This window comes from Populus euphratica, unplaced genomic scaffold (genome assembly GCF_000495115.2).
Source record: "Populus euphratica unplaced genomic scaffold, PopEup_1.0 scaffold169.1, whole genome shotgun sequence".
NCBI lineage: Eukaryota > Viridiplantae > Streptophyta > Magnoliopsida > Malpighiales > Salicaceae > Populus > Populus euphratica.
Genome location: NW_011500053.1, coordinates 106,286 through 120,415, shown reverse-complemented (window position 1 = coordinate 120,415; position 14,130 = coordinate 106,286). Strand labels below are relative to the sequence as shown.

Sequence of the window (14,130 nt, the reverse complement as noted above, 5' to 3'; positions counted from 1 at the left end):
CTTCCGATCAAACCTTTCATAAATTTAATTAAACCTTCAATAAAATTTAATTGAGTCCATAAACATTTAATTTTGTACATTTCTTCCTCAAATAAAATTTTCTTTATCAATAGGGCTTTTACCGGTCAATGATATACTATCAAATTTTAATATTTGTATTTTTGAATCTCCTCAACCAATTTTTGATTTTTTTTTTGGCGCTCCGACATCCTCTTTTCACTGCTATTATTTTTTAATTTTTTTGATTTTTTTTATGCGGGGAACTAAAAATGGGTTACAACAATCTCATTGAGAATTTGGTGACAGAACTATTCAGTTTCTTAATCTATAGATTTGATAACAACCGTGTCTTTTAAGTTTTGTTTTTTATTTTTAAATTTATCAAGTAAGGTATTTTTCATTACAACTCTATTCCATCCAACAATCCATATTAACATGTAATGATGCTTATAAATAAGGATCAATGGTACCAATTTTTCTAATATTCCCTCTTATAATTCATATCAAACAAGTAGTATCAATTCTAACTAAATGAATCAAATCAACCATTTTCTATCATTACATCATGATAAGTGCAACGTTTCTCCTTATGTTTATATAAAAACATACAATTTGCAAGTTTCCTTAGATCACCTTATTTAACTGAACTCCTCGTGCCTATGTTTCTTAAAATTTTTTCATTCCAATTACATTATTTTCTCACCTAAACTATAATTTACAACTTACCAGTTATATTCTAAGTTTTAACTATGCAATACAATAAAATTTCTTTATAAACCCTTATGATAATAGTTATGTCAATGAAAACACTATTCTTCAAGTATATTCATGCAATAAGCTGGTCTTTTTCTAGTCACCCCTATTTTCATTCAAGAACACATAATATATTAATTCAATCAAAACCCCATTCTAATCAAAATATGGTTTGTATATAACTTTTATGTATGCATCATAAACATTTTCAAATCAACATTCATCATCTGTTTTTTTGGTTTATAGCTAGCTGACCCTAAGTACAAGTTTCCTCTTGATATTTCTTTTCCATTTCCTTTTATATTTCCTTTAGTTTTGTCCTTCAATCGTTATGTTAACATCATTTTTTAAATCAAACATCCACTATTAAACATTTATACAAAACCTAACACCCACACAACTCCAATTTTATCAAAACATGTATTTATCAAATCTCCTAAATTTTCTAGAAACCAGCAAAATTTAAAAAGTAATAAGTCATTAACCATATATTATATATTCAAATGCAACAGTCAAATATAGAACTCAAAATCTTATACAACATATCTTAAATTCTGAATGATTCAACAATTAAATTAGATACAATTGTCTTTATACCAAATTGACCTGGAAATCAAGGATTCTAGACCTTTACTATTAAAGATGAAAAATTTATTTATGGTGGCTTTGTTTCAAATCTCCACCATTCATAAGTAATATTATGATTATTTGAACCTCTCTTTCAAATGTGGTAGCAATCTAATAATAGATGAAGGAGAAACATAATATTGAAGTTAATAGTTCTAAACAAGAAATCCTAAATTTGTACATTTTCACTTTGTTGGTTGTAACTTCCTAATGAAATATGATATGGGAACACAAAAAGTTTAAATTATATATGAAGTTAATTAGAACATCATATCCAAAAATGAGATTGATCTGATAATGGAAGACGACTGGATGGTCTTCACAGTAGTGCTTGTCCTATTTCCATTTCTCTTTAACTTTTTTTTGGTAGACCATAAAGGAAACATCTTTAGTAATTTATGTCATAACCTATTTTCTCGGTTACTCTTTAATTCATATTTTTTTTCTCTTTAAAAAAATATTAAAAGAATTTAAAAATATTATAAAAAAAATATACCAGTGAAAAAAGGATGCCAAAGGACCTAGAAAATAGTCAAAAATTGGTTAAAGAGGTTTAAAAATACAAAGATTAAAATTGACATTATTTTATTGACTGATGAAAGCTTTATTGACAAAGAAAATTCAATTTGAGGAAGAAAAGTCCAAAATCAGATGGTTACGGACTCAATTAAATTTTATTGAACGTTTAATTAAATTTATAGAGGGATCAATTGCAAGAAAAATTAATTTTGAAGTTAATTTAGGCTTTAATTGGAAGAAATTAAAGTTTTGGGATCAAATTATAATTTTTAAAAGTTAATTTGATCAAATCAGGTGTTTAATTGCATAAATATTGAAGTTGATGGCTAATTAAGAACTTAATTAAGAAATATGGAACCAAGAACCAACCAAGAACTTAATTTGATCATCTTCTTCCCTTGGACTCGTAGAGAATAAGGGAAGTAGATTTTTTTTTCCTCTCCTCTATTCCTCTCCGACCTTCTCTCTCTCTTAATAAGGGAAGAAGATTTTTTTTTCCTCTCATTTATTCCTCTCCGACCTTCTCTCTCTCTTAAACCCTAAAAAGACTTTAACAACCCACTTGCTTGTCACGTGATGGACAAATGGAGGGGATATACCCCTTAGGCGGTTCGGGGCGGTAGCGCTATAGCCTCCCTGTCCATTGCCTTCCCCTGTTTTTGCCTATAAAAACAGGCGAAGGGAAGAGAGAAAAGGGACGACAAAAAAAAAAAAGAGAAGTGAGAGGACAGTGCAGAAAAGAGAGAAAAGAGGAGGAGAAAAAGAAACAAAAATGAGAAGAAAAAAACAAAGAAGAAGGAAAAAGGAAAAAATATGGGAGGAGCTGCCACCATACCTCCGGCCACAACAAATTGCCAGCTCCACCACCAGCATTGCTACCTATTACCTTTAGTAGCTCCGCTAACGACAGCAACACCACAGGTTAGCCCTTCTCCCTTTCTGTTTTTCTCTGCTTCGTTCTTTCATCCTTACTACTATTCATATTGTATATGAACAGTAAAGGGCATTATTCACACGGGCTGGACTGAGCCTAACCTATATAGTTGGGCTAAGTTCGGCCCAACCCATGTATTTGGGCCTGATCCAGTCCGTTTAAAAAAAAAGAAATTTTAAAATATTAGTTGCAAAATTTTACAATTTTTCTGTGTAATTTTTATGTCATTTTGATTAATATCAATCTGTATTTTATACCATAAAAATATAAATTCGGTATTAAAATACCTGGTTTTTGTCAAAAACTTCCAAAAATACAAAAAAATTAAAAAATATATTTTTATGCATACGGTCTAGTCTCTCAAAGCTAAAAAAATCATATTGTGTTTTATATACTAGAAAAATAATATTTTAGCATGCATTTTAGCTTTAATAACTAGTTTATTAAAGTTAAGACAACATTGGCCAAAATTGCAAAAATAATAAAAAAATTATTTTGTTTTGTTTTAGTACCAGGGATTTTGAATTTATACGTAAAATATATTCCCAATATTAAAAAGGTATTTTTTCATTAACGACATAAAACAATTACATTTTTACCCAATAAGATAAAGATCTCCTTATAGAGAAGGACTTTTTTTAAACCGTATAAAGATTGATAAATTTTAAACACCACAATCAGACCTTAGATTTTATCAAACAAAACAATGTAGCCTATCTTAGATAGAACGTATTTGGGGTACTAATACCTTCCCTTTACAGAAGCAGTCTCTGTACTTCATTTTTTAGACCAGTTAGGGTTCCTAATGTACTCCATTTTTTAGACCAGTTAGGGTTCCTAATAACCAAAATACTAGGTGGCAACTCCCAGTTTATGTTTTACTGATAAAAGACAAGAATTCCTTGTCTCTCCATATTTTTCTAAAATAAATTATACATCTATTTATTACATATAATTTTTTCGGGTTGACAATGATCACGACATCGTACACGTGCGATAATTTAAATGCTCTTATTTAGTTTTATTACACTCTTTCCCAAAGTTCTTTTTATTTCCTCTTGGTACTCGTTTCCCTTGTTATCTCTTCTAATTGTCCAATTATTCTTTTAGATTTTACTTTTTGGTCCTTTTTTAGCTAATCAAAATATTTCTTAATTCTTTTATCCATCAAAATTTTTACCAGTTTCACTAACGTTATATATATGAACTAAAAATTCATAATCCTTATTTTAACTTCAATAATATCCTTAAGTTTATATATAGATGTCATCCCTATTACACACCATATTTTTTATTATTTTCATTGTTTACTTCTTTTTTTTCATCCTAAGTTTTCATTACTCATCGAAGTCTTATTACTACGATATTATATTTATGTGGGGATTTACAAATGCATTACATGGTTTCAAAAACAAATGGCTATCTTTAGTTCACGAATGCATTTTAAGATCTCAACTGACAATTCTCATTAATGGCTTTTCGAGCCAAGAATTTAAATTTTGATATGGTGTAAAATAAGATGATCCTCTCTCTCTATTGTTGTTTGACATCACAATTGGTGGGCTATCAGTTCTGTTTTAAAAGGCTTCAAATACACATAACTTAAGGGTATTGATTATAAAAATGAGCAATTTATCAGTCATTTTCATTATGCAAATGACATTTTGATGTTTCTGCAAAATTAATTCAGCTCATTAACTCATGTGAAAAGAATTTTATGGTGGTTTAAATTGATGTCATGACTGAAAGTTAATTTCTATAAAAGCACTCTAATAAGTATTAACCTTGATAATGATTATACAATTGATATGACAAATACAATTTATTGTAAATAAGATATATTATCAATATAATACTTAGGACTTTCTTTGGGTGCCCACCCAAAAAGACTTTCAACATGGAAACCTATTGTTAATAAAGTTCGCACTAGATTAGAAAGATAGAAGGGTAGGTTTTTAAACCTCACTAGATAAGTATACCTTCTAAAAAGTATTCTCCCCTTTCCTACCACTATATTATATCAATATTTCTATTACCAAAAGGTAAAATCCCATCATCAATTCCAAGAAGATTTACATGGGGTGGTGTTTCAAATAGGAAGAAGGTTTGTAAGGTTGCTTGAAATGTTGTTGCCATGGCATAAAAATAAAGGTGACTTGGGTGTGGGGTCTTTACATGGCAAACATAAGGCAATATTATTCAAATGACTATGATGTTTTGTTCCCACAACATACTAACTTTCTTTTAAGAAAAACTTTCTCTTTTCACTAAGCCTATATCAGATACATAAAGAGAAATATATTTTATCATCAACATGGATTCAACAGTTTCTTCAGCTTTGAAAAATGGATACAACATTTACATATATAAAAAATGATCTTTTAAAAGGAAATGAAAGGATTCTAAAGTGGATATACTAGTGCAACACTTGTATCCTTTCCTTACTCTTTTCTCTGGCAAAATGTTTATTTTTTTCATATCTTGTATAACAATCTTCATGTTATTTCAAACAAAACTCCATCTACTTAATGAAGTTCTATATTATTTAACAAAAATTTGATTATTATTTTAAAAAATCTAAATCAAGAGATAGATCAATAAATATTTGTAATAAAATTAAATTTTATTGACATTTTGAGGAAAATGGCATTAAGCTTTTCTAAAATGATGAAAATATCATTATAAATGTTATTAGACAATATCAAGGAACCATCGCAATCCAATAACTTAAGCTATTAGTTGAGATTCTAATATATGATTTATATTATTGTTACACATCCTCTCAAATGAAAGTTTTTTGGACTCAAACTCGTACAAATTTACATTACCTTGTGCTTGATTTTTATCAAATAAATAGGGGTGACGAGATTTGAACTCGTGACCACATGGTCATCAAGGTTTTGATATCATGTCAAGGAATCATCTCGACCCAATAGCTTAAGCTATTAATTTAGATTTTAATATATAATTTATATTATTCTCTAATAGACAATTACCTATATTATATGTGTGTAGTGACATATATCTAACCATGGGTGCAATTTTATGTATTATCTAAAGTTGTATTTATACTAAATTAATATTTGATCCAAGGTTGGTAAAATTATAAAATTTCTTTAATAATCATAAATGGCATGAAATTATACAATGTTTTAGGTTATACAATACTTTACACTAGCATTTGTTAAGAAGAATGTTTAAGGAAATACCAATAAAATTCAATTTTCCATGGTATATATATTCTTTAATAAGCCGTTCATATAAAATACATAATTATTTTGTATTTTCACATATCTTCGATTTTTATTTACACTCTATATAATTCGTTTGAGTGAGCAAAATATAACGTTTTATTTTTCTTAATATTAAATTTAATTAATTAATTCGTGAAACACAAAAGCTGGCATTTTAGGGTTTCCCGTCATTCTTCAATGCTTCCACCAAACATAAAAGGAATCTTTCTTAATCCATGCTCACACACACACACACACACACACACACACACACACACACATATATATATATATATATATATTACTGACAATAGATATTATTATTGAAATTGTTGAAACAGTTTGCTCATAGGCGAGACTCCATGACAGATTAAGACTAACAGGAATTTGCTTCTCCATTAAGATTTTTTTTTTTTTACATTACAATTTTCTTCTCCATTGTGTTTTTGTTCTGGAGGCAATTCCGCATTAATGGATTCACAAAATATATTATTGTTTGGCCTTAATTTTCTTTATTTTTGAAAAAGTTTCTTCAGGATTCATGAGCAAGCTAGCCCTCTACACAGTGAAGCTGCAAGAAGCTTGAGATGAAGTAGATTTCACTGGTCGTCACTGATAAATTGCTAGCCACTCATTCTTGAAACAAAAGTCTACAGTCAGCGTATGCACTATATATTCTTTCCGGCTAGGGTTTTGAAACTGTGTTCCAAAATTCCTTGGTATTGAAGAAGGTGCAAAAACAAAGCATGTCTTTGTATCCTTTTCAAGCAAAGAAAAAACTAAACTAGAATACGTTTCTATTTCTTGCGAGTCGGTTTCTATCCATTAGAAGAGATTTTCTATTGCAGTGGCAGCTGTTAGGTTTTAAAACTTCAACTTGCTCCATGCATATCTCTCTGCAGAAAAAAGTTGTGTGGTCCTCATTTCAGTGGAAGTTTTACTTATTGGTCCCTCACCTATATCATAGCTATATAGCGTCTCTCTCTCTCTCTCTCTCTCTCTCTCTCTCTCTCTCTCTCTCTCTCTCTCTCTCTCTCTCTCTCTCTCTCTCTCTCTCTCTCTCTCTCTCTCTCTCTCTCTCTCTCTCTCTCTCTCTCTCTCTCTCTCTCTCTCTCTCTCTCTCTCTCTCTCTCTCTCTCTCTCTCTGTGTCTGTGCATGTCCTTAAGTAGCGGTCTTTTTCATCAATATGACAATGCTCTAAGAGCGTCGACCACAACTTTTACTGCCCAGATACACTTCTCTAGCTGTAAGGACTTCTTTCTTTTTCCTTGAAATCTTTCTCCCCTAGCAAATTATCTGATCTGATGACAATTTTTCATATATTGAGGCATTGAACTTGTTTCATTAGGTGATTGATATATAAATAAAACTGCATGCATCTTAATTGCATATTATATGTATCTTCCAAGGCTGCTGGCAAAGTTTCTCTGTGACCAAACAAAGCTACTTCTATATATATATATATATATATAGTGTTAAAAATCAGAGTATAGGAGGAGTTGGAATATTTTAGGTTACCAAATGGGATACCTAAACTAGCTAATTACATTAGAAGGCTGATTCCAGTGCTGGCTTTACCATCATAAATACTTGGTCCTAGCTGGGGATGCATTCATCGACCCATGTGACAAGAATTCAGTCTCAAAACCTTTTTTGTAGCTGTCGATAAAGCATAACTCACGGCTTTGCGAAATGTCCAGCTGCAGGATGGATGGTCCCCAACTCCTTCAATTTATGTAATGTACATGTTAGAGCACCAATTTTTGTCTTGCTTACGAACTTTGAGTTTAATTTCCACAGACACAGGCAGGAATTGTGCAAAAAAATAAAGCTTAGATTCTAATATTATTTACATACTGTAATTAAGCTTGTTTTCAATTATTTTTAGTTGCGAAAAATCAACTTAATTTAATAATTTAAACTATTAGATAAATTTTTAATATATAATTTATAGTATATTATCTAATAAACCTTCTCAAATAAAAGTATTTTGAATTTAAAACTTGCATAGATCCACACTAACTTGTGTATTATTTTTATTAAATAAATAAAGATAATGAGATTTAAATTCGTAACCATTTTATCAACAATGTTTTAATACTATATCAAATAATTAATTTAACCCAATAACTTAATCTATTAGATAAAATATCAAAATATAATTTATATTATATTCTAATATTAGTTTTTTTAAAATTCATTATGTTTATCTCCACTATTACGGTACATGAATGAATGGTTATTTCATTAATAAATCAATCTATTATTATAAAAAAAAAACCCACAAATTGGCACACCAAAATTTCAACTTAGCTGAGGAAATTTACAAGTCCTAATGATCATTCATTGAGACAATGATTGCTCATCATGCGTGAAAAATGAAATGATAAGATATGGACGAGCACATTCATTTGACCGATGGTGAAATGTGACATGTGGCACCATCTATACCATTGCTTTATCTTTAAGTCTTCCTTGGAGCATGGTCGGTTGAATTCCGGCATCTTCCTTGCTTTCTCAAATGGCTTACCTTCTCCAATATGTTTATTCTCTGTGATCAAAACAGAATTATTCATCCCCAAAGAATATGATATTCAGATTTCCTACCATTTATTCATAAGACACAGACAGCCTTGCTGCAGACTTCATTACCTTTCTCTTTACACTGTAAGGCAATTAATCCCTAACTTGTATGTGCATGCCTAGCTAAAGTTAGCTAAAACCCTCCCTTAAAAATTACCTTTTTTATTAATTTATAATAAATAAATTTATTTATGAGATGTATACTAGTAATTACTTGTTTTCAGCTGTGGATTACCTCTTTGATAAGCATGCATATATATATATACACACACACACTGTAAGAGAATATGATGAATATTGTTAGTTGTTTTATCTTCACAATTAAAACTCTCTCTATATATCCAGTCCATACTAGGTTAGTTGAGAATTATTGCAAATGAATTTGACACATGTGATTCACAAATCCAACGTTAATTCTCATACAATATTACCGATATTGACTGTGCTTTTGTTCAATATTTTTCCTCAAATTTCCTTCTACTTGTGCATAAATAGCTTGAAACCGCGGTTTGGATAGATCATTTTCACATGTATAATTAGATTATGAAAGCTCTTCTGATTGCTCGCTTTCTTCTTTTCATGATCTGAATCAGATTGAGAAGCTAGCTAGCTGCTCAAAGACAATTTATGCAGCAAGGTTTCTTTGACTTTACAAGGAGTTTGGTGTAGTTCAACTCTCTCGTTAAGTTTCCTTTGCACCGATGATGAGAAGCATAAGATGATTACTAGTTCGAAAGAGGTGGATTGTCCACCGAAAAAGGAGGGTGGTACAAATGATGGTAAGATTTCTAAGGCTTCATCCAGCTCAGCGCCATGGTTAAGATTGAAGGATCCAAGAATTGTGCGGGTGTCTCGAGCTTTCGGAGGTAAAGACAGGCATAGCAAAGTTTGCACCATCAGAGGGTTGAGAGATAGGAGAGTTAGGCTTTCAGTAGCCACTGCTATTCAATTGTATGATCTTCAAGATAGGCTTGGACTTAATCAACCTAGTAAAGTGGTTGATTGGTTGCTTAATGCAGCTAAGCATGATATTGATGAACTCCCTCCACTCCCAGTGCTAGTACCAGGGAACTTTTCCCTGAATCATCAAGCAATGCTAGGTTCTTCACAGTTTGGCAAAGAAGTATTTAAGATGAGTAACAACATCAATTGGGAGGATCCAAGCGCATTTCCTAGACCGAATTTATGGAATGCTGGTGCATTTTGCAGGGCTAAGTCGAAAGAGGTGGTGATGGATCCAGTGAATGAAAAAGAAAATTGGACAAAAAGAATTGAAGAGGATAAGCAGGATAGCAATATTGAAGGGAATAGCACTGCACAAGTTTCATCTAGCAGTTTCCTACACAGAGCCAGTCATTCTTCCTTGCCGAGTTTGATAAATAATGCCATGCCATATGGTTCTTTCTTTCATTTAGAACCTCCAAATTTTCCATTATCTGATCATATGGAAAACCATGGATTTTCAACACAAACAGGAGACATACACAACCTAAATGCTGTGCCGTTGTCATCCGCCTTGTCTTTATCATCTGGCTCTCAATTCTTTGTGTGTCCACCTGGTACAACGCAGTCTTATTTTCCTTCACATGTCACAGCTTCCATGGAGAATGATCCGAGACAAATCAACCACTTTCAAGTGTTGACCCCAAGCACTCAAAATCTCTTTCCAAATTCCCTTACCCCGAGTCCATACCATGAAAGCCAACCCATGAAACCTTCCCACTATTTCCGTGCCACTCCTAGTCGTCTCCATTCTGATCAGAATAGCGAAAGTCCACCTGACAAGGACCCGGAATTTCCTTGTAAATGACATGAAAAGCAATGCCAGGATTCGAAAAGAAGAATAGAAGGATCCTGTTCCTAAAACAAGCAAAGCTTCAATTTGATTTAGTGTTCCAGGTGAGAGCAAAAGGTATTGTTCTCTTAAAAACTTATACTAGATCACTTCTATTTGTCCTATGTGTTCGTTTGCAGACAGTTTTTCCTATATATGGTACTCTCACAGCTATAATCTCATGTTTGATTTCACATTTTTGCATTTTCGTGTCCGTTTATCAATCCTAGGAAAGTGTTGTATGTTGGAAAAATGGTTCATACTTGTGAGACAACCATAGAATATTAATGATTTGTTTTTCAGTTGAATGATCACAGTGATAGCAATTTGTACAGGCCGTTTTGGACCTAAAAACTATGGGTGTTATATTTGATGTTGTCTGAATGTCATGAACATTTGGACCTTAAGCTTGTATATGCTTTATATGATACTATTCAACTTTTTAGTGTGCCATAGACATGAACATTATTTGCTTCAACAAAAATTTCTCTTCCCGTTCAAGTTTTCACTCTCATTAAATTAAGTAAGGCATTGCCGTCTGATCTCTCAATCACTCTCAAAGCACACACGCTTGCTAACACAGAGTCCATAAGCACAATTTAAAGTAAACAAGATTTTTAAACCCTAAAAGATCAATATATATAGGACGCCAAGCTATCGACAGAAGTCTGATATGAGCACTGCTAGGAATAGCAAGGGTCCAACCTAAAATAGGGTTTGGAGCCTGTATTCCTCAGAACAAGAAAGGTAAGAAATTAAGAAATATGGATTGCTTGCTTGTATCAGTGAGTGAGACATAATTAATGTGCTTGTATAAGTACTGTCAGCTTTGCACAAGATCCAACAAGATAATGGAAGGAGCAGCACCTTTAGTTGATCAAATAAGGAGCTCGTGAAAGTTGCATATATCCAATGAATAGAAAAGATCACCTGTGGTCCTAAAAAAATGGAGTAGAAAAAAAAGATTTTGGAAGTAGTACCGTTTATTTGTGTGAGGGAGGGGTCCAAACTCAAACTTTTTCTTTATATATGGGGCGGTCCCATTACATTTTGTCTTTCTACACTAGAAACTATGAGTTAAATAATTCAAATCACCATTATATTGAGTTGTCTCTACTAAATTATTAGTCCTAGCTTGCTCATCTACGATTAGGGCATGTTCTAGGTTTCTAGCTTGGTGTTTGTAGATGAGGTTCTCAGTTCTGATTTGGAATTAGGGCATGCAATGTGCCAAGCTTTGTAGTAATGGGAATGTGATTGAAGAAGTTACACCACAATCCCAAACAAAATCTAACAGTCTCCCTGTGTGAGTTTTTTTCTTGCAATATCAGTAAGGAGCTGCTCTCTTGCTTTCTTTCTATTTCCATCGTAACGAGTTTCTGCATTGTTTTCCTGTTTTGATAACAAAAGTTGCAATGGAAGCGTTTGTTATGTGACAATTTTCCTAATTAACACATGACATGGATTACAAGTTAACATTGAACTTGTGGATGATTAAATAATATGAAGAAAGAAAAAACCACTTAATCCAATTTTCAGGTCAGATTAGTGTCCAAACACAGTATTGTGCATCTTGCTATGAAGCTAGGTATAGCCATATGGAGGAGCTTCTCTGATTGATGCAAGTATTTCTTGTTCATGCATCACAATATCATATAAATATTAAAGTGGGCCTTGAAAATTTAATTGTTATTTTCACTTAAAGAAACCAAATAATACTCTTGCCATCTTTATTTTTTCTCTTTTAAGCATGAAAAAACTGGTTATGATATATTTAATTGGAATAATATGCAGCAGATCGATCATCTGTTTTGGAATCCTTCTGTTCACTTGCTTGGTTACCTGTTGCCGTATCATGTAGTATCTTATCAAGTAATTTTACAGACTAAACTAATTGAAAGTACCCATGTTTCTGCTAGAAAAACAAGTCTGTCCGTTACCAATTTAGATTCAAATGTTATATAAGTATTCGAATAAAAAGTATATTTCCCCAAATGTTAAAATAAATATTATGTAACCGGCCACGCTATCCAATGAATTAATGTCTGAAGAAAAAACGTAGTGTTATAGTATGCTAATCCACTCTGGCTAAAGATGGTATGTATAGCTAAGAGTACTAATGACACAATGTATAGCAAAACATAAGAAGTTAGGGCTTCTTAATTAAACCTTAAAAATTATAATTCTAAACTGCAAAAAAGAAGTTAGACTTTTTCAAGCTTTAAATTTATAGCCCCTAAATTATATACAAAAGTCTAAACTAAAAACTTGTGAATAATTTTTTGAATAATTAATTTGTTTTATCTATTTTAACAAATAAATTAGACATCCATATTTATACTAGTTTTATATCTGAATCCTTTTACACATATATATATATATATAAGTCTTTAAAAAATAAATTAGTCTAATCAAATCCAACTAGCATTAGAATATTTCTATACTAAATAAGAAACGAAAAATAACAAAGAAAAATCTTGAACAACTTCAAAACCTAATTTGGGCATAAAATCTTAACCCATCCAAAGTTTTATTTTTATTATAAAGTTTATTTATTTGTGGTTACGAGGGCATGTTTAATAGGAAGGAGGAAAGATGTATGAGGGAAAGTTGAAAGACGTAGGGAGAAATAGATGCCATAACTTCTTATATTTTACAATTAAATGTATCGTCTTTAATATTTTTCAAATAGATGCTTGACTTTTTAAAATCTAAAATTCAAGTCGTCTTTAATACATGGACACACACACAGATATATACTTTATCTTTCTCTTTTCTTCTCTGTGTTCTCTTCTTGCTTCTGCTTATAAATGGTGGTAGTATTACCAGATTACTCTCAAAGGTATCCATATAAATGTGCTCAGGGTAATACATATGAATGGGTGAGTATAGAAGATTTGAAGGAAATTAACACTGGTGACAAGTACTAAGAAACCAAAATTGCTGCAACTCGCAAAGAATAATGGTAGTTTAAGATTTATTTATGGTAGACATATGGTGGTTTTTAATTTATTTATGGCAGATCTATGGTGGATTAGAATTTATTAGCTTTGGTGTCCGTGCTTCGCCATGGACCGGATTTTAATGAACCTAGGTTAACATAAAAAGCCTATAATCCTGGTAATCAGAGTTAAGCCAACTCAGATATTTTGTTAAAATCGCAACCCAAAACATAAGATTCAAATAACTTGATGAAAAAATAGAGAGGATTATAAAGTTCATAAAAACATGTTAACTTTTAAAATTCATGATCTGAGTCATTAGACTTAAAACATTTAATTTGAAAAAATTATACAGATCAAGTTTTAATCAATCAAATATTGAATAATGAAATTATATATATTAAAAATCATTATAGAAAAGGATTAAAAAATAGCAAGTAAAAGAATAAGAATTAAATTTAAAAAAATAAATTTTTTATTTGATTGAAGGGTGAAATTAAAAGAAAAAAATCAATATAGTAAAAGGATGAAAAAAATTCAAAAGAATAAAAATTAAAATTGACTTAAAAATAAAAACAATGTTTTAATTGAAAGATAAAATTTAAAAAAATAATAACTTTTACAATAAAACCAAGAAAAAAATTAGAAATCAAAACAACAATAACCAAAATTAAAAAACACAATATCATTAATTTAAAATGAAA

The 14,130-nt window shown here is 31.0% G+C and overlaps 1 protein-coding gene across 1 annotated transcript; it reads left to right on the top strand.

Moving 5' to 3' along the window:
• The first annotated feature begins 8,550 nt into the window (after positions 1 to 8,550).
• On the top strand, positions 8,551 to 10,937 carry LOC105107737 (transcription factor TCP13-like). Its single transcript, XM_011001768.1, has 2 exons — positions 8,551 to 8,734; positions 9,244 to 10,937. Exon 2 carries the CDS (start codon positions 9,369 to 9,371, stop codon positions 10,458 to 10,460), a length of 1,092 nt encoding a protein of 363 aa, XP_011000070.1. The 5' UTR covers positions 8,551 to 8,734; positions 9,244 to 9,368; the 3' UTR covers positions 10,461 to 10,937.
• Positions 10,938 to 14,130: the final 3,193 nt, after the last annotated feature.

Excerpts from the sequence above, each read along its gene's own strand:
- LOC105107737 (XM_011001768.1), top strand. The coding sequence starts at position 9,369 with ATGATTACTAGTTCGAAAGAGGTGGATTGTCCACCGAAAAAGGAGGGT.